This window comes from Anopheles moucheti, chromosome 3, assembly GCF_943734755.1.
Source record: "Anopheles moucheti chromosome 3, idAnoMoucSN_F20_07, whole genome shotgun sequence".
Taxonomy (NCBI): domain Eukaryota; kingdom Metazoa; phylum Arthropoda; class Insecta; order Diptera; family Culicidae; genus Anopheles; species Anopheles moucheti.
The window spans coordinates 87474949-87497086 of NC_069141.1; the positions used below are offsets into that span (position 1 = coordinate 87474949).

General features: G+C 45.2%; 1 protein-coding gene across 2 annotated transcripts in view; it reads right to left on the minus strand.

The window, feature by feature from the left end:
• Positions 1–15692: 15692 nt before the first annotated feature.
• LOC128300772 (homeotic protein distal-less) overlaps positions 15693–22138 on the minus strand; it is a 46225-nt gene continuing 39779 nt past the window's right edge. Inside the window, exons 4-7 of one of the 2 annotated variants that reach the window (XM_053036964.1) lie at positions 16737–16887; positions 16546–16644; positions 16240–16423; positions 15693–16087 (exon numbers count right to left, since the gene is read on the minus strand). In XM_053036964.1, the coding sequence (XP_052892924.1) occupies positions 16069–16087; positions 16240–16423; positions 16546–16644; positions 16737–16887 (453 nt within the window). In that variant the 3' untranslated portion in view covers positions 15693–16068. Of the gene's footprint in view, positions 16088–16235; positions 16424–16545; positions 16705–16736; positions 16888–22138 lie in introns of those variants that run through there. The other variant, XM_053036962.1, reaches the window with a different exon arrangement.

Below are 22138 nucleotides of genomic sequence, written 5' to 3' on the forward strand. Positions count from 1 at the left end.
CACCAAGCGCCAGGTAAACGTCAACAGAAAACCAACCGAACAAAACAATACAGAAAAGAAAACAAAGGAGAAAACGCCTCAAACGCGTCATCTCAAAACATGACATCCAAATTACAGTCCACGGTCGACGGTCCCGCCGCAAAAGGCAACCGTTGCCCGGTTCTGTTTCATTTGCCGCAACGAAGGTAAGGACGTCGGACGGCTCTCAGCCGGCTCAATGGGTCGACGATCGAATGGGTCATTCATAAAAATTAGAATGATTCCAACTGCGTCGCCGGCGGACCCGGATCGGCCTTTCACGGGGGTATCGGCCAACACCATCCCGAGGTCGATCCATTAATGAAACTTGAGCGAAATTCCCGCGTTTTCGGTGCCATTGCACGGTCGAGTCCGGCAGTGTGAGCGTGCGGTTGCGTCCATCCTACCCAAACCGTGTCGCGATCGTGCCTTCGCCGGGAGAACCACCGTCCATCATCATTAGGTGACGGTTCTTTGGATCGGGAGTGGTTCTTTTTCCTTTTCCCCCTCGATGTACACACGATGAGGAGGGAAATAAAATCGGAAATGCGGCACCGATCAAAACTAAAGACACAGCCACAGATCCATCACCCCGGTACAGCTCCGGTTGAACCGAAAGGGCCAAGAAAATGCGAAGCAACACCCAAAAAAAAAAAGGTAGACAAACGGTTTTGGGCTTTGGGTGCTAGTCCAGGAGGCGAACACACCTCGTGCTCCGTAAGTGAGACCGCGTAATGGGTGAGTAATTTGTTCGGGATGAGGGTTCGGTACCGAGGACTCGCCAGCAAGTCAAAAATGGGAATGACCCTGCCACCGGCAATCGGTTCCGAAGGCTGTTTTCGTCCTGATGAGACGGTGGCCCGGTTGACGATGGCTAGAACAAGAGGCTTTGCACGAAAAAACCTTTTCCGGTTTGCTCCATTGGCTAAAGTTGAGTTCCATTAAGCAGAGGATGTCGATGACTGTAGCTGGATGCACTGAAAACGTGGCCGCTGCAGCATAGCCAGTTTTGATAGCAGAACATGATCAAATCATAACAACCGAAACAGAGCCAACATAAGGAGAAGGTGAAGGTCAGCCAGGTCCAGAAAGGACGCAAAATAAGAGACCCGAAAATGCATGCGACGCCAAACTTCTTGAGACACGGCCATCAGAAGGACAAGCTACAACCACAACATAAAAACATGATCGAAACAATCATCGCAACATGGCGAAATAAAACAGATAATACGTTTAATGATGCCTAATCACACGGTACAGAAGTTTCGACGGTTTGACGATCCTGTCTAGGGTGGAAGGTGGCGATCATTCGAGATGCGGAAAAGGAGAAGCAGAGAGAGACAGAGAGTGAAGGTAAAACGAAACGGAAAGAACGATAGACACCAACAGGACAGGAACGGGAATGCATCTTTTGCAGCCAGGTAGCTCCAAATCGAATTCGAACAATTCGAACAACATTTTCCGGCCCAAATTTCGATTGTTTTAATTGCCAATCATAATCGTCAGCCGTTGATTTCGGGGAATGCGATGAAGATTGACACTTTCGTTGCTGTCTCTTCGATTGCAGCCAAATAATAAATTTCTGCCCTGACGTTGCGTTCTAAATAAACAGCCAAACGGTGGCATTTTAAATGAGAGGTTTAATTTCCCATCGTCTGGCTTAATGATAGGGTAATTAAGCAGGTTAGACTGGGAAGTTTGACGACAAAGGATAGAAAAAAAACACGAAAGCAGAGCAGTCGCAGTTGAATTATGGACATAAAAATATTTGTTTGATTCGTTTCCTTCGGCGAGAAATTCGTTTTGAATCATTGTAATTTCGCTACTACTCACTAGAGCGCGCTGTGCGGTGAAAAAGGAATCGAGGGATGTTTTTTGGGAGGATAACGAAATAAAGTAAAACGTTGATTCTAGCTCATTAATCTGCCTTCAGAAGGTTTACAGAATTCTTTAAGGTTTTAATTGTTTAATTTTATTGGACGCGTTTTTTTTTTAAATAATTAATTAGTTTCGCGATTTACTGTTCTCCATCAATTAAATTTTTTACGTGACTTCTTATTGATTCTTCTAGGATATGCAGATGATACATCAAATAAATTGTCCAGCTCATTCATCCATATCACAGGATCGCACCCCGTCATTCGAAAAATAACGCTGGTTGAAAGATTTCCACCCTTGCACATAAAAATAATCCCTCAACAAGCTTAAATGCCCTTTTCACCTTTCCTGACCGAGGCCTTCGAATGGCTTATTGTCAGGCAGTGCGCTATAAAAACAAACAAACCGTAGAATGGAAACGCCACATTCAAGGGACGAACAGAGACATACCTTCGATTAGCCACTGCTGGAAAACAGGAAACAGTAGCAAACATCACCGTATCTGAAGTGGGCCCAACGTTCATGGTTCGTGGTCGCTGTGAAAGCAGTCAAAAATAAGCTTCAATACAAGAAACACACACGCACCCGGGCCACATGTATGGAGTATTATAATCTTTTCATCTTTTCCAGTGAGGCTCGAAAAACACTCTAATCCGCCCATTCATCGAGCGCCGTTCGGTGGTGTACGGTGGATGGAAGAGTATTTTACGCACCAATTGCCACCAATTCCTAGACGGATGCAGGCGAAGGTTGGGTGGAAAAACCGTCCGGAAGTAAGGGCCTTGCAGTAGCAGCAGCAGCAGCAGCAGTACTATAACAAACATGATGGTGCGCTTGGAGAGGTTGTAGGTATTTGAAAATAGAAAAAAGGTTCTTTTGGATCGTGGACACCACAGCTCGAACACATTTGAATGTCGCACATTGCAAGGGCCCTTAGCGTCATGGTGAGCATCGATTCTACGAATGTACCGGCGTGAAGGCGTTATGCATCAGCAGTAGCTATTTATCGTGATGATGATGCCCTCACAAAGCAGCCTCATCAGTGTGTGAGGACCAGCACGACAATGCGAACAGTCTGGCCAGTGACGTCTCACTGCGGACTATCAATTGAGAGCACTCGCCCGTTGGGCCGTGTATCGTTCGCCCTATTTCCATGTGAATACCTTTTTTTCGGCCCATCCATCGGGCGAAGCCGTTTCCATGGCGACGATACAAATGTGCGCTTGTCCAAATAGCATCACAACAAACAACAGCACGCAGAAGCTGACCGCATGCTGCGAATCGAGCATAATGGCTTCCACTGTAATCGGATTTTGGAAGCTGCATTTGTTTACCTTTGCCCTTTGGCTGCAAATGTTGTCTAGACGAAAGGGGGGGTGGGGGGGGGGGGGGGGGGGTGCCGTTGTTCCAAATTCGTACATTCAAATGCAACAGAACGAAACGCTGCATCTATATTAGCATTCCCATACAAAACCGGCACAGTTGTTGTTTGCAGCGATACAGAACAATTCACACGATCGGGTAGCGCAAAACTGTCACAACCTTGAGACGAATGCCCCCGAATCAATGCACCCACGGCCGGAGGGAAAACAAAATTATGACACACAACTGTCATGACTCCTGGTCACGGCACCGCCGAGATGCTGCGGTTCATGCTGCTGGCAGCGGATAAACCAGCAGCTTCAGGAGTTTCGTGCTGTGATTAAGAGTATAAAGTGATTCCAATGCGTGATTGAATCCAATTGAGCTTAATTCATTCTTCCTCTTTGTGCGAGTTTTGTTTAGCGAATGCATGACCGATATCTTCTTGCTTCTTGCCGGTGCGTGATGCTTTCCCGGGGGGCAATGCGGTTGATTCGTTTTGAATGTGAACCGTGAGGCGACCCGATCGCTTCTTCCTTCGCTGCACACCCTTAAAATGAATTCATTTAAAAAGACATCGGACTGTGCGTTTCGTCCTCTCATTACCGCTACCGCTAAGCGGAAAAGTAACCATCATCGGTTTGATAGCATTATGTCTTACTTTTCTGTTGATTTCTGTAACAATAATGGCGCATCGACGTACGGGCCACTGGCCTGCATTACCATATAATGAATAACTCGGATGGGAAAACAGGTGAGCGTTTTGCACTTTTTTGTTCAAAGAAACATTGCATGAAAAGAGCCTTCCTGGGACAAATTATTACCTTGGAGATTCTCCATTCCTCATTTCCCGAATGAATTTGTTTTAAGGAAAACGAAAGCCACAAACATAAAAACAATCAAATACATTAAATGAAAACCTAAACTAAATTAAGGAAGCATATTTCTAGTTCAAAGTTATTCAAGTTGCTCTTAAAACACTCTGATGATGCGCGTGATCTGACCGTATTTGCTAAGAATGGTGGTTGAAAGAAATCAAACAACCAATTTTTTTGCACATTATACAACAGTATTCTGCGAAGCATCGTCTGTTTAGCATAATGATAAACTCTTCTTTTTGTACATCTCATCTCAACCTGAGCTGAGAATCAAACGAAAGAACCTCAGCCAAGTGAAAGACAGCGTGTAGGTATATGTAAATGTACACGCGGGTTCACACACGCTGTGACGCACCATTCGGCCTTCTGCTGCAGAGGACGTTTCGCTGCGGTGCCCTTCGTTCATTACAGACCTCTGTAACTCATCACTGTTCGCCCTGTCGAACTGCATGTGGAGTGCGTGGTACGCTGAAAATCAAACTGCAACAAAAAACCCGCTTCACTGTTTCGTGATCGCTAGAACACTTGTGAACCATGCATGTGCATCATTCTGCATACAAAATAGCATAGCATTGCACCAACTCCATGCAGCAAGCGCTTGCCATCTCCTTCATTCGTGCTCGGGTTGTTTTGTTCACTCTCTCTCCCTCGCTCTCTCTGCATCGATTTCTTAATGAGAAAGTAATCGGGGGAAAGGATCATGGCGCAAAGGATCCATCCCATAGCGTGTAGGAAGCTTGGCGAGGCAATGAAATGATACAAAGACACAAGTCACTCAAATCGATGTTACGCATTAGTGGATGAAAACGCAACCCGGGCGTGTGCAGAAGCGTGTGCTGGATGGGCACGGAACGAATTACTATCCAGCTTATGCACCATGCCGCTCATGCTCATCTACATAAGTAATGAATACGTTTCCGATCAAGCGGTTCGTGCGTACGCGTACGATCATCAGCGTGCGCGAGTACATAAAACCTTCCAGCGGCACGCACTAAACCATTCCCGATCCAGATCCGGTAACGCTAACGAGCCCAAACTACCGGAACGAGTTCCTTTAGCGGTTTGCACTTGCTGGACGGAGCAGGTTCATGCTATTTCATACCCCCTTCGATACCTTATCAGTGAGCGGGAAAGATTTTTCTTCATTTACTCCACCCATCATAACCCATCATCTGGGCAAAAGCGACCGATCGAGCAATCCCTACATTGTGTGGTAATTGATTCGACCACGCAAGTCATATAAAACGTGTCACCGCGATAGTGACCGGCTCAACATTGTTGTAATGAGCATTGCTGTTTTCATTTATCTTTTGTAAATGGCGGCGCACCGTGTGCGCACCTTTCGTACGCGCACCGCAACGGGCCGGCAGGAACGCGATTGTACGATCAGGACTATTTAACGATGACTTAATTTATCATTTTACAGCAATTGTAGTACACGGGACGGGATAGTGTTTGCTCTAATGGGGCGATATGTTTTGTTGCTGTTAATTTGGCCATTTTTTTGTTTGGTTCGAAGTGAGAAATAAATGACCGAACAACTTTATTAATAAAGCGTGAGTGTGGACCATCTTGACAAAAGTGTAACATGAACAGTCAGTTTATCATCAGATCTAGATTAATTTGTTACATTCTTTTAGTTTCGTGCCTACTTATTTTTCCCAGAAGAGTATTACTTACTTACAGTTCTTACGAAGTTTAAGTTCCGAAAAATGGAAGGGCATTTAGAGTAATCCTCATCTTTTGTAATTATACTTCCTATATAAGAATCTGCCTTCAATCAATGTATTTTATGATCTATGATTAGATCTTCGGGAGAGAGAGATGGGCATTTAAATGGGCTACGGATTCAAGCAGATGCGTGAGAGTGCATATATTCGTGACGAATTTATCTTCACTGTTTTTATATTAATTAATGTAATTTTGATCTTAAAAATCATAAAGTTCAAACAACAATCAAATGCCGAAAACCATCTGCAACCTATTAGTCTCAACATGAACGAGCCTAACATAATTTGTAACCGATCGTTAAAAGCTTGTATTTATGCCCTGCAGCATCCCGAAACACCGAAACCCAATATTATCAAGTTACAGGGTGAACAACTCCTACTCAACCCCCCGAATATGTGTCACTCGTCTACACAATGCACACGATTTGCAACTCTTCCACACCTTCTGTTTCGCCCGGTGGATTTAGAACCATTCTGGCAGGGCCAAATATCGCAGCAGGATTTTTTCCGGCCTGTTTTCCCCTTGTTTAGCTCTCGCTGCTCTCGTGGCCTACATCTCAGTACTACAACAGAAATTACATAATCGTACCGATCAAGCGGCTAAGTACCGTCAAATTACTCACACAGTGTGTGTGGTGCCGGCATGGAAGGATTGGTGCGTTGGTCAGGATCCGCACGGCACGGTGTTTGAGAATGGAATAGAAGGAATCGAATCGAAGAGATTTTTTTCACTTCTGCCACACTCTCGTGCCGCTCTTGAATGCTGCTTAATTCAGCCATTTTCATCACCCTCCGCAGGGTGATGGGGACAATCGCAGCCACCAGAATGGCACGTGCTGCCGGGCCGGGCCGGGCATTGCTCTAACAATGCACTGTAGAGGTTTGGCAAGGAAACGTAAAGCATAATTGTAATTTGGACGCTATTATTCCCAGTTTGTGTGAGTGTGTGTGGGCTTACCACACCACGAGTGACGGATCCGCACGTGATTATAGTGATTTGTCTATTAATAGCTTCATTGTTAGACGCTCAAAGACGATTTACCCGGGTTGGGAAGCGGGCGATGTTGCAATTGGGAAGAAACATATGCTTTCTAGTGTATAAAGAAACCGTTGACAAGGAAGAGAAGCGGACACATTTCCAATTTCAAAGTCAAAAGTTTGAAATGAAAAAAATGGACACATTCGACAAAACCGAAAAGAACCCTTCCTTAACAGCTAGCGCCACATTCCCAGCGCGACATCAAACGCGATGAGTGCGCGGCCCCAACACAAGAACACAACGCCCAAGTCCGAGTGTAATTAATTCAATTAGCACGTTGACGCCGTGGATTCAAGGAAAACCCCCAACGATCCTGCCGAGCGGCCGCAAATGCCGCCGATGGTGCTGCGAAACTGTGAGCGCGAAATTCCCGCGCCACTTAGGGCGGCAGCGGCGAAACACGACCCCGTTTGCTGGATGCGCCTGCGAGACCTTCGAGGATATTGAGCGTGCGAGGGTTTGGCGGTTCCGGCGCATCCCGAAATGGGTACCCAAGACGCTCCGTGGCCGCATTATGCCGCACCTCGCCAGTGAAGACAAAGCACAATCTCTTAAACGATATAATACGATCAGAAATAATAAAACTTAATAGATGTTTATTGCCATCCTGTGCGAATCGGAGTCATGCACACGCACTGTCCGGTTCTCGGGCATGTTCGGAACTGGGACGGTCTGGGATTTTGCCCGTGTCGCTGCTGTATCAGCTCGAGGCCGGGGCGTGCATGATTTCTGATGGATCAACTTCACGCGAAATATGTGCGCGTCCGCATCAGTTGGCTCGGTTGGCACATCCAGATGGCGGTTGGACAGATTTGACCTGAGAGCGCGATAAAGCAAACAGGACACAAACGAAAAATGGCAACCGAAAACGGCTGTGGTAAATGCGTGGATGATAAGGCGCAAAACCAACGATCTCCGGTGCTGGATTTAAGTGAGTCCAACGCCCCTTAATTAAAGTGTCTAAACTTTAATCGAAAAGGTCACACGATCTCGTGCATCGATGGATGGAATGGAACAACATAACATAAATAACATAGCAACCTTCTCCCTGGGCAAGATGTTTCTCGATGAATAGATCTAGCTGCCATTGAACTACTCGAATACTCGAATACGCACAAAAATGCTTTCGAGCAGTGAATAAACCCACCTCGTCACAACCGAAACCAACCAATTTCATTTATCTTCATGAAGCAAATTGAACATTTCATTTAAGCACCCTCAGTGGGGTTGAATTCGTTTCATTGAGATATTCCTTCATAAAGTGCATATTGCACGATTCTTTATTTATTGCCTTGTCTCGAAAATGTAATCAGTTTCGTGTCAAGGACATAGCCATTTGTTTTCCAAACGACTTTTAATGACACAACAGGATTGTTGGTGAAGCATCCTCTTTCTGTTCACATACAAATCGTTCACAAATCAAACAGATGATTATACGTTACTGCATTGCTGTTAGCTTTCATCACTTCACTTCATTCACACAATTATTGCGTTAAAACCATTTCTTAACAAGCCCTCCAGACTATGGCAATATACGAAGCTGCATCTTTACCTTCAGGATCCTTCAGGCTGCTTTCCGATCCGATCCGAGCACAATTCAAAAGTCCTTGTTTTCTATTTTTTAAATGATTCAATTGCACAACCTCCCCGTTTCCTCGCTTTTTACGCGGTTCGGTCCTTTTTTCTCTTCACTGCATTGTACGTCTCACAATGCGCAATGTGTTTCCTGTGTGTGTGTGTGTGTGCTGTGTTTTTTTTTTTCGCTACAGCATCCCTTCGCCCAAGCAATTCCATTGTGTGCTCCCTTTTGGCATGTAACGGAATACGAATGTGCATTATTCGATCGGTTTCTGGGCGAGGGATTGGGTACGTTGGGACGAGCAGAACAACGCCCGATAAAAAAAAACCTCCTTGAAACTTTACTCGCTTTGTACGATGGGTGGAAAGATATTGGCGGCCAGAAGATGAGAAGTAATGCAGAGAAATTGCGCAAACTGCACCCAGGAAACCGAGGGACAGACGAGGGACGTGAACTTCCGGCTGAGTGCACTGCTACGGAATCGACGGTCAGGTTGCTGTAAAGGGAGTAGAAAATCTTCAAGGTAAGCCGATACCAAGTTTTGGCGAGGTAAAACAAGAAACTTAGGATACTGTTGTACGGTAAGCCCTTTAGATGCACGACATCGCCTAGCGCTTTTATGTTAATGTAATAGTTTAAAACTTGTATAAAACAAACGTAAAAGAAGCAGAAATTCACAATCAAAACTATTCTTCATAAAGTAAGAGTGAAGTAAGTAGTAATAGATTTATTGAAACAGATTGCAAATATCTGGATAGGAAAGTTATTTTAATAAGTTATTATGTTCCCCTTGCACTTTCCTAATAAAAAATCACAATGTTTTCGAAATCTGTTCATGCTTCCTTTGATTCGCTTGAATCTATGTTCAATTCAACCAATCTGATTTCTAAAAGCCCTTTAGTTACGATTAACATTTTAAAATTATCTGGATTGAGTAAGAAGAAAAGAGATTTTTATAAACAAAAATCTTCAACTTGAGTAGCCTCCACACAGTAGCGTCATACACAAAAAGCTTTTGATCTCGTTCTGAGTTCAGCCCACTGAAAGCGGAGCTGGGCAGTGAACTCTAAACCTATTCGAATTCAAACAAAACGTAGCAACAACTCCATAAACGTCCACACTTGCGTCCTATTTGCCAACACGCTTCGGGCGAGGGTGATCGGTATCAAAAAGGTTCGTTAGAAGATGTAGAATGATGTTGAAATTAAATACCACTACCGGGGAACCCGGGAGTTCCCTGCCATTATGCAACGCAACCCCGATAGGTAGATGGTAAAACGCATCAGCTTCAAACTAAAGGAACTCTATGCTACCCAGTTCCTAGACTACCGATTGCTCCCTAGAGCAAAAAAAAACTAGGGATGGATTCAAAAAAGGATTGCACCAGCGGTGTTCACTCCCATCGGCAGAGTTGAAAGTCGGGCGACCCAAAGCAAACGCAAGATCGTGTCCATGTCTCTTTACCAAACGGTGTAACAATTCTGTTGCCACGTATTCGCGGTACGCCGGTACCTTAAATGGATGACCGGCGGAATGAATGGAACGAATGAGAAAGATATTGAGAGAGAGACAGAGAGAAGGAGATAACAGAAAACAACAACGCGATCAAACAACACAAAATCATTTCCTTACGAGCGGAAGGAAGCACACAAAAAAACCGAGGCCGACATTAGCGGCCCTTTCTGTGATCGTGGTTGGTGTGGTCCGATCAATGTCGCCCGCTAAGGTGGGTGTTTCGATCGATGCTAATAAAAAGTAGATTAAAATTTTCCGGCCACTTAACGCTACGATGCAAAGGAGGTACCGGTAAGGAAGCAACATTGCTTTTTTGCCTTATTTTTGTTTCGTTTCGAGTTGATCTAATTTGCAAATGCGTTAAGAGGCAAGTAAGAGAAGAACTATCTTGCTCAGTTTGGTACCGACAAACGCCTTTGTGATTGACATTAAAGAGCATTCCTGCTACAGCTAATACAACCAACAAAGTTTTAGTAAGAAAAATTGTAAAATGATCAAACATTTATTCTATTTAAGTCAAACTACAGTTCGCAACATAACATTAGACTTGTTGGATGTTTTACAAAATTTATCAAAAAGTTCAAAACCTTCGGGCAAAAAAAATGTTTATCCAAAATTATTATTTGATAAATGATTACAGTCTTCTTTAAAACACTTATTGTTCTTGATTTTTTTCGAAAAATTCGCCTAGATTTTCTCAACACAATTTTTTTTTGTGATATTTTTTTTTGAGAACTTTTACTGATCGACCTATATGTCCCTCCTATGTAAAGAATACTATTTATTGATTATTTTCCAGAAAATGAAAAGGGACCAACTGTGTTAAGTTAAGAATAAAATAACAAACTGATGTTTTTTTTTTAAATTATTCTAACGACATTTTTTCAAATAATGTCGTTCCTACATGACTTTAAAATTGGACGCACTACTGTTATATCTTCAATTACATCACTACCGTACGGTATTTACTGCTTCCCACAAATCTCATCCTCATTTCTTTCGTTCAGAGTTCCCACGTTCCTCTTGGCTTGCTGGCGATTGTTGACCACCCGCCGAGACACTACCGACCATCAAAAGAACAACACAAATACACGCGTTAAGCTGACACCCCAAAAACGAAAAGACCATCCCGCAACCCCTCTGAGGATTAGACCGCCGTGACATCTTTCAGGAATTTCGGCAAAGATTAGCGACACACCAATTGGTAAGCTCACCAACCACCGCCGGTGTGTCCCACATGGCGTGGCATTGAAATCTTTTAATAATACATTTCGCCCATCCCAGCCTTCGATGATGGTGATTTGTACGGAGCTTTTCGTTACCACTCAACCACGGAACGGTGCATTTAATCTTGTTACCCCCCGGTGGTGTAACAAAAGGCGAGTACAAGCCAGCCAAGTAAAAAAAAATGTATGGCAACCCTCACGATTTGCATCCAGTCGGTACACTCGCAACAAAGACACAATCACTTAGAGAAATGGTGGGAAAGTTCCTTCCCGGATTTCCAGCACACAAACAAACCGAGCGACAATTTTCCACCGCCCAGGTGGGAATGAGTTTTCCATTTTCGCCATTTGCACATTTGGATTTCGATCGCGCCCGTGAGACGTGGGTTGATCGTATTTATCTGCCGAGCGTCGCCTGGGTGCCATCATGATGCGCTTTTTGCCATTTTTCCCCCGGACGGTTTCAATTTTTTGCTCTTTGTCGTTTTCTTCGCTTCATTCTTTACCCCATTTTGTTACATGAAATTGTGGCACCGCTTGCGCCAGGGGTTCATTTGGGCGGACCGTCACCGTCGTGCGGTTGGCGACATGCGGCGCATATATGTGTTCCCGTTTCGCCCGTGTCCCCTGGTTGCTGTATGTTGTATGTGAGCAATTTATGTGACTGCTACCGTGCTCCGAGGTCCATGGGTCCCTCCTTCTCATCCATGACCACGGTACACACACACATTTACCGGCGCGCGCGCGCGCACACACACGGAAGGTGAAAGGAGGAGTGTAGCGCACGGTAGCATGCAACCGAGCGATAAGGAGACCACAAAGCCCGACCGGCTGTTAGCCGTTGCATCGCTGCATGGTGTGCAAAGGGCACTGCACCAACTGCACCAACCAACACAAAAACGTACCACTAAAAAAAAGCAAACTAAAGAACAGAAGGATACGCCGCCCAAACGTTCACGGGGCACCGACATGGCCGACATGTTTGCAGTCAGTTCTGGAGCTGGGCTACTGCTGGACGAAAGAAGAAATCTCAAGGGACCAAGGCACGGTGTTCCGGGAGCCGCCTGCTGCAGGCGGAGGGACCCGCGCAGGCAGGGGATAATTACAGAGTACATGACATTTATTAACATTGAATTCCCGTTAACCCGAAAGACATCTGTACGAATCGACATTTTCCCCTTTCATGCGTTCTCTCTCGCTCCCTCGTTGCTCGTTTGGACACCGCACACAACGATCCGTGGCGTGGTACCGGCGGAAGCTCGATCAAGGCAGGGCGACAACGTCGGAGCGCAGCAAACCGAGAACCACAATGACAAAAATTATCCAAACCCAACACACACGGGCAAGCGTGCGGGCGCTTCGATGCCCGAACAAGAGGCAAAAGAAACCGCGGCTTGTGAAATGAAACTGAAAATAAAGCAAACGCACACCGAAAACCCACCCTGCGCATCGATGGGGCCCCTGGGCTGCGCTAAGCCGGGACCTCGGTCGCTGTCGAAACCATCAAAACATGAAGCAAAACTGTCATAATTACACCCTGTCGCGTGTTTGTATTTGCTGACGGAACACGGTGCGGTTGACTGATCGAAGCGGGAAGTAGCGTGAAGGCAGGGAGCGTGAGGGAAGGGTTGTGGAAGGAGGGGGATGATCTCGCGATTGTAATATCAACCACCCTGTTGCCAGCTGGTTCCGGCTTCTCCGATTGTCGCTTCAGCAAAAGAAGAGGTGCAGTGACATCGACCACCATCCCCACTGGGCAAGATGGTGGCCACGACGGCATTGAAACGAGCATGGATCGTTCGGATAGTGAGAGAGCAAGGCAGAACAGTTTCGCTCAGTGGACACGCACATGTTTTCTTTTCCATCCCAATGGTTTCCTTCTGCACTGTCTTCTCGTTTACAACTTAAAAACTTTCGTGCTGGCAAGGGTGTATTGAAGATTTTTTTATTTGAAAGAGTGACCATTAGGTAAAAGTTTGATAATTAGAATTTGTAAACATGTAGCATAATACATAAGCATTTAATAAACAATACTCACCCTTTGATTGATTCCAACTTCCGACACAAAGCTTTTCAGACAATAAAACATACACTCATGCTTTGTATTCTTTCACCAGCAACGAATCAACAACCAAATGCGCATAAGTGTTTCGATTTTCATAATAATCTTTAGTCGTTTGTTTGTTTGATCGTTTTGTTTTTAAATTTTAGCGATACATACATACACAATGACCACCCTATCGCAGCCTACTGCATACGGCCAACATTGCTGCATCCAACAGACATACGCCACACTGTACCAGCGACGGAATTTGCTTGATTGATGTGAGATTTTTTTGATTACATTACCATTCGGTTCAATGCAGAAAAGTCAAAATAGATACAGGAAATATCGAAAAAACGAACAATTGAACCAGTACTAGTGGGGTTTGAAAGAAATTTCCCATGAAGAAAATCATCGCCGGAGGAAACAAATTCGTTACTTGATTATTTTTTATTTAACTCACTGGAAACTAGACACTTTGTTGCTAGCCTCACTCACAGCATTAAAACGTTTGTTTTCTCCTTTCGTTTGTATGGTTCTGGCAGCTGTTCTGGTTTAATACCTTCGTACAGTTTTCTATTAGTTTACCGCTTTTCGTTAGTACTTACGTTTTCTCGTTGGTTTTAGATACATTTCCTTTACTTTACTGTGTGTTATGTTTGTTTTGTTTCAATTTTCGTTTTGACAAAAACATATCATTCTTTCTTTTTATTTTGTTTTGCAATGAGATTCAAACCATTTCATTCTCTTTTGTAATTTTTTCCATTTTATTTCACTTCGTTCGTTTGCTGACGACCACTTTCACTACTACTGCCGCAGCCAGCACGCACTATATCACTACCTTAAAGTTACGCCATCAAGTTTTAGTTGCTGTTTTTTGTGTTTTAAAATGTTTCATTTTCAATTAAATACTTTCATGTTGCCTGCGCTCGCGCTACCGCCGGTGCAGCTTCGCCCTATCCACTCCGATCCGCTACTATCCGCTCAATAGTGTTAGTCAATATTGTGTCTGTGTGTTTTTCGTTAATTATTTATAGCATAGCTTCGTGTATGTATAGGTGTCTCCTGCTAAAAAGGGACATGCGTTTAAATCTGCTATGTACAAATTGGCTTACTAAACAAAAACCTTTAAAAAACAGTAGCACAGCTCAGTTGTAAGCTTTCCCGGATCGTGTTTTGTGCTGTGTGCGTGTGTGATGAAATAAAAGCTTATCCCTCGTTTTGGCGGGTTTTTTAGGGGTGGGGGGGGGAGTTTTGGTTTTTGCTTTTAAACGAAATAGTCTATCCGCGAGCCCCCAGATCGATGCCCAAAAGAACATGATAGATGTGCTGCGACAGCACTCTCAACCATTCGCTCGTTCACTCGCTCGCATGCCTACAGCTTGCTCGAATAAAATTACCATTTTAAAAGGTGAGCCAACAGTTTGCTCGGCGCAGACCGATTTTAAAGTTTAAAGTCGAGATAGCACGCTCGTCGGACACGTAAATTCGTTTGGTACACATTCGCCGACTCGACAAGCGTTGCACCGGAGCGGCACGAGGGAGCTTCAGACGTTGTGCCATCTTTGATGAGATGAGATCGCGTGTCCACGGGCACGATCTGAGGCAAAAGGTAAATTTTTGTTTCCTTCTTTTATTGGCAAGCTTCCTACTCGTTTAAAAAAGGCTTACAGCGATATTGATTGTGTGTGTGTGTGTGTGGGTGTGTTCTTTTGGGAGGTTTTCAATATTAGCTCATCATTTGTTCTAAATAGTTTAGGTTCAAAATGGCGGCATATGTTGTTCAGTTTTCGTATAATTCTTGTTGGTTGAGGATTTATGTTTTGTTAATCGAAATTCTAATGACAGCTTTGTACCGATTGCAATGTTGTGCGCAATGACTAACTTGTGGGCAATAATTCAAAACAAAGAACTTAAGTAACCGACACTGTTGGATTTCGAATTAAATTTAGAAGACAACAAGTCACAAATCGAGTATGTGAATTATTTGTTCTAATACTTCCGAGACGATCGCCATCACGCGCAACCCGTACACGTGTACACTAAGGATACGTGGCATTTATTTTTACGCTTAAGAAATATTGCACAGAACCTATTCCATTGTACCATTGAACATGTTGGACGACTTGATCCTTGTATTAGAACACCCGGCCGATTCCGAACCCGAACCCGGCTCCGAAATGCCGTAGCGAATTTAAAACACACTGGGCTTAAAAAAGCATTTGTCGCACCATGGGCAGGGGGGCGCGAAACTTGCTAATTAAAAGTAACGTATGTCAAAATATAAAACGGAACAAAAACCGCAAATATACAATATCGATTTGTTTTTTTTTTTTGCTTTTTAAATCCTTCCGATCCGAAATCGGCACCGCATCCGCAACAAGTATATTACTACACGAAAAAAATACATTTAACACGCCCTGTCCTACGTGGCGCACTAGCTTTTACTTTACTTTTTCCCTATAAACGTCATATAAAATGAACAGATCACGTGCCAGGATTAAAATCATAGGATGAGCGCTCCCGCTTTCTCGCTCGTTTGCGGGATCTTCGCTTTCCAGCTACTAAATGTCTGGCGCGTCGCCATCTTTGAATTGGTTTTTAGTGTTTAATGTTTTTTTACGATTATTTCTTTCCTGCGCTGCTCTTTCTTACTGTTTTCCTTCGGTTCATTGTTCTAAGGGTTTATGCCGGCAGTATAGGATCGCTACCTATGCCACCACACTTATCTAGGAGAGTTATTTCTTACCGTCTTATGCACTAGGGATGGTTAAAATTATAATTTACATTCTCGTTATGTTAAACCGCTGGCCACACTCTGCGAGAAAGGGAGTAAAGCGAGAGAGAAAAGAATATTTTTAATTATTTTATTTTAAAACAATTCAATGATCATGAGAAAGCGTTCTGTCCGCAATTCTCTGAGTCTGCGGCTTCACCCTCGAATTCAACAAATATTTAGATTGCACTTACGTTAACAGCGACGGGTTCGTTTCCGGCTGATACCAGTACTGAGGTACGTAGCCACCCATCTGCGGTGCATGGGTCGGTTGCGGAGGTGCATGATTCGTCTGCGGTGCCATCTGCGGTGGTTTGTGGTCGGCCCAATGCGGTGGCGGTTTCTGCTCCCAGGGTGCTTGCGAGGGCGGACTAAGACCTGGAATGCGGCCAGTAGTGAGCGAATAGCGCTATTAGTCTTCAGCGACCCAGAAATTGGACGAGTGTGGGGGGGATTCCGGTGGGATTCTCCCCAGTGACGGATGATGCTTGGCTACTTACCAGGTGATAGTTCCGAGACGGGTGTGCTAGACGGCGTTGGACTGTGTCCGGGAGGTAGGAAATGCGAAGGCGAACCACTGCTAGAGCCACCACCGGGTCCTGCGAATGAAGGTTTCAAACAAATGGAACATTCATTAATTCGAAAATCTTTTCCCTGTTCTGACTTAAAAAAAAGTAAATTGTGTAACAACTCTTACCTTGATGCATGTTCTGGTGCTGTGACGGACTGTGGCCTCCCTGGTTCGGTCCACCCAATGGAAGTCCACCTCCAACGCCCGGTGCTTGGGCGGCTTTCATCATCTTCTTGTACTTGGATCGTCGATTCTGAAACCAAATCTTAACCTGAAAATAATCAGAAAAGAAATATTTCAATTGTTAATTAACTTTCCGATAGCTTTACTCCAGCAATTAATTGAAACAGAATTTGTGAAGAAATTAAATATCCATGCTGCTTAACTTGTAAGCATGGATGTTGCGATAAACACGAATGTTGCGTGTACATGCTGTCGCATGGTCATGTTGCACCGGAAAGTCGCACGATGCGACAAACGAAACAAGTAAGACGTCAGACGTTTCATATGGGTTAAATGAAAATTTTAACTTGTATTAGTTCATACTAATAAATTATTCAGTTCATAATAAATTTATTCTTTTGACAATAACACACAATTAAACGTCCCAAAAATGAGGATTTCGTATTTACGACTCGAACACTCATCCCTCCAACTTTTCTAACAACTCTACTCTATACGTATTAATTCACATCCTTAAAAACACATTAACTCGTTTTGTATTTATAGTTTATACATACACTTGTATCGCATCATAAATTCATAAGATGCGTTCATCGATACACAGCCTAACTCGATTTGCATGTCACTCATGGTGTATCATAAAAACTCACCGTTTTGCCCTACAAAAGCAGAGATGGCGCAATATCATGTCCGTATCGCTTCATTAGAATCATTCTACACCCCAACCGTCTCTCCCACCACTTCCATTTTTTCGCCCCCTCCTAGCTGCTGGGGAAAAGACATAAAATTCATCATGTTCCGCAGGGCCCCTTCCGATGCAGCGCTATTTTTCATCTCCATTTTTGCAACAAATTCTACCCCGCAATGCCACGACCGTGCCATTTAACGAGCTCTTTCACCGCTGCTACCGGGTTTTGATAAAATCGTCTACCAACAACACGGGGAGACACAACAAACACGTGGAAGATAGGGCGAAAAAAAAACGACAACGACGAAACTACAGCAAACCGAAAGCTTATCGTAGCGGCCCACCGTGCATACGGGGACACGGATCGTCCCTGCCCTGTAGCTCATTTCGCATGCCCCGGAAAATGGGGGAGAAGAAATGGACCGACGGGGCGGGTGAGGTAAGCAATGGGTGAATAAATTTTCCATTTTAATTGAAATATTATTTAAATGAGCTGGCTGGACAACACATATCGCTAGTCGCCCAGCGTCGATAACGTTTTGGCGCAACCTGGCTACGGACTGAAAATTATGTCAAGTAGGATGGAAAACGGCACTAGCGGGCATTTAGAATGCGGGAACGGTAGTCCAGCGGAGAACTGGAGCAGACACTCCAATTGATCAGTTAGGTTCAATCAATTGAGCACTTGTACGGTGCTGTACTGCCGGGAGGGCACCCACCATCCAAAATCCGACGGTAGGATGACTGACCTCAAGCATGTGCAAATGTTATCGAATGAAATTGGGTGTATGGCGTTTGGAGTGTTTAAATAAAAAAAAAACATGAACTGCAATCACGTCTCGATGAAGCTACCGTTTGTATCCGTCAAACACACACATTGGACACATATTGCCACTACCAATAAGTCCAAACAAATCTCCAAAACACACACCCTCAGTGCTCAGATCGTCGTAAATCACTGCTGATTAAAGCTGATTAGAGCACGCCACCAACATGATATCCACTGCTCGGAGAACCCCAGAGGCACACTGCCATTCTCCCATGGGAGTTATTTAAATCAATTGAACCGCAGAGCATCACCGCAGAATCTCGGAGCGGCCTCAACACACGGTACGTTCGATGTTTGGCCCGCTTCGCTTAAATCAAAGACGATCGTCAGCGATGTCAGAATGGACGCATAAAACGAAGCGCAGCGGATCAGTGTGATCTTGCGTTTTCGAACGAACCGGTACTGCCATCGCAGATGAAGCGCGCCAACGCACCGACACGGTGCACAGCTGACACAGTTTTCCTACGCCCCAATCCCAATCGCCACACCGCATCAAGAGCGCCCCAAGATAGCTGGGTAGTGCTGGAAGCTGTCCGGCACAGCCGTCCCTGCTATGACAAGTGCTATCCAAGCGCGGTACTGGATGCGGGCACACTCCGCGCACCGTGCTGGAACATAAATAAAAATTAAAACTGATAAACAGCGATTAATGAAATGTTTCCGCCCTCGGAGAGTACCGATGCGCCATGTGGAGCTGACGGCGTCACTAGATAGAGGAAGGGATTTTTTTTTTGGTGCACGCTGGACGACCGATAGACGCGCTGTCTCGGAAGTGCTCGCTGTGAGTGTGATGGTACAGTTGCGCGTTTGTTGTGGAGATTGGAGTTGGTTTAATTAAGTTGCCATAGGTGTGGACGGCGAGACTACGGAGTGGCAGTGCTTAGACGAATGTAGTTAAAACAGACCATCCTATAGGAGCATTAGGAATGGTTATTTTAAGACAAGAAATATATTCTTTTCAATTCTAACTCAGTGCTATGTAGAATTGAATGTGCCTAGTGGGAAATTTTCCCAACTAACGCCATCGTGTTACTCTACATTTGCCGTGCCAACGTTGGTTTCGGTACGATTGCTTAACCCACAGCCCCAAGCACCCCAACCACTGGTGGACGGTGCCTGTCCATCAAGGATTCCAAAATCCGTCCGTCACGCCAAACAACAACCACGACAACGACAGACGACGACCTGTCCTTGAGGGCAAAACAAAGCAACAAAAAAAAAACAAGAACCCTCCCGCATCGGCTTCCTGCCACTAATTTATCATTTCGAAAGCGGCCCACAACCTTAAAGTTCCCTCACTGCTGCCATTTTTCGAAACCGTTGGAGTTCGTGAGTTCGTGCTGAGGTGCTGAGCATCGGTAGAGCGACCCGGTGAGGGAAGGACCCTACACCGACGACCACAGGGCTTCGGTTCAGAAGTTTCACCGCACCGTACTTGAAACGCCCTCACGGTCCGTACGGTTCCGAGACTTTTGACAGGTTCTGAGAGTACACTTTTCGTTTTCGGGGAGATTACAATCAACAGTGACACACAGTGCCGAGCTACGATAGAGCCAGCACGCAAACGTCACCCAACATTGCCGTCTTTGTGGCGCTATTTGAAGAGGATACCGCACCATCCTCCCACCCACCCTCTGTGAGTGGAAAAGAGCTAGTGAAACGGTGAAACAGGACACGGATTCCTTCGGTGGTAAAATATTGGAAAAGTGTCCTAGGTGGGGTGCCCAGCCTTAAACATCAATCATGCTAACCCGCACCAGTACCCCGGAGAACGAACTCCGATACATGTCACCGGATAACATGGCGCAGAAGCGATGGGGCTTCCGAGTCAGGAGTGCCCATGCGCTATCCCAGCGAGAAAATGGGTGTTTCCCACAGCTAGAGACATCAGCAAACAGGCCGGGGTGCAGAGAAGCTTGTTCAAACTTCACCACAAACTCATGCTCGTAATGATAAGAAGCTAGGCAAAAAAAGGGGTTTTATCATGTGAACCAACGATGATGACCAGCACCATCGGCCTCCATCCCAACTGCAACATAGTAGTAGCCCTTTTTTCGTCTTGTGAGCAGTTGCATTAAATATGCACACAGTCCGGTGTATGTGTACGGCCCGACGGGAAACAACATGTTGATCAATGTTTTACTGACGTTTTATGCTGATGCCCGTTTTGTTTCATTCATGCAAGCGACTGCTCAAGCCCCACGCCGAGAGTAACCGACTTCTGTTGGGAAGTGGGGTGGAACTGGGAAGGAAGTGCCTCCAACGTACCGAGACGTAACCTCCATCCGCGAGGTAAAAAGGGATGAACGGTTTTATTCACTCTCAGATTGGCCTACAGCACAAAAAAGACCCCAAAGTCTGGACATTGGGACTCGTCGAACTCCACTCCAGGGCACCTCCCTCGAACATCAAGAACGGCAACAGCAACAGTAAAAAAAGGCAGACAACCTATGAGCACCATGTTCCTCCCGTATCAAGGTGTGCGTGTGTGAGTTTGCGGGTCTGTAGGTACTCATCTCCTACGTCGGCTTCTGTGCAAGCCCCAGGCATCTTCGCGGAACCATGGCCAGGACAGCCTCCAATTCGAAGCGTCGGACATTTGGAGTCGCTTCGATCGAGAACTGTCGAGCGTTTGGTCCATCTTGCCCGTGGCGTTCATGTTTACATGGAAAGGATTCTCCATTTCGTCCATCCGGCCAGAACCGTTGGTCCGTCGGGTAGATGGTAGGGAGTTCCCCAATATCTCAACCGCCGTCTTACGGCAGAGCGAGCGAGAAAGACGGCGAAAAAGGGTCGAAAAACGGATTCTTTGCCCCGGAGCACACTAGCACACAACCGTACGTCCACCGCTCACCAAGAACCGGGACCGGTGTGGAGCGTAAAGAAAATTTTGAATAATTGATGGGGTGCCATTACCACCTTATTTTATTTTTATTACCTACCAAACTCTTCCACCAGGGGGAGTCCTGGAGGATGGGAACAGTTCCAGGGCAAGGGAAGAAAAAATAAAACACTCAACTCATGCACACACGGCAATGCGAATTACCCCAACGCTATTTGCAGTAGTTCCGCAGTGAGACTTTTATAGCTGGCCCTACAACGGATTGGTTCATTCTGGAAGGGTTCCCCGGTGGGTTGATTCCATCATGCTACACCACTGCCCGTGAGCCTTAATCTCTGTGCAGATCCATCGATTAAGCGCCGCATGGCTTACGGGTGATCGTTAATGAGAGGGTGCAGTTGGCCATAGAGGCAAAAGGGATCCGGATGCCCTATCTATTTACGCTTAGCAGTGTAAATAAACCGTTTAGGCTGAAACCCATACGCCATACGCGGTGCGGTGATAATTAATTCCAGCCGGCACTGGAGTGCAATTTTACGGTGAGAAAAATGGGTTTTATGACTTGCAGGACATTCTAAGCGCCGCCAGGCATGTAGATAATGTAGCACTAAGTACGCTTTCACGGAAGTGCTACCGTACCAAGGTATTGAATCATTATTTCCATTGCTCGTTACGAAATGAGCGGGAGGTTTGATTGAAAAACCTTTAAACAGGATGATAACGTTAACGACATGGTGTTCCCTCGACAGAGTTAATGAGAAGATGTTGCCTTTCGATTTTGTGGAGACCTGTACCTCAGGAGGATCTTTCCCATGGACATCTCGTCAACTCGTTGGCAAGTTATTTTCATGTCCACATACACAAAAAAAGCTGGTCGACGACTAATCGTTTCTCGGAGGTAACGGGAACCGAACAACGCTTGGTGGCTAGCTCTCGCGCCCTCCTCAGATAGCCAACGACGATGTCGACCTAACCACCTG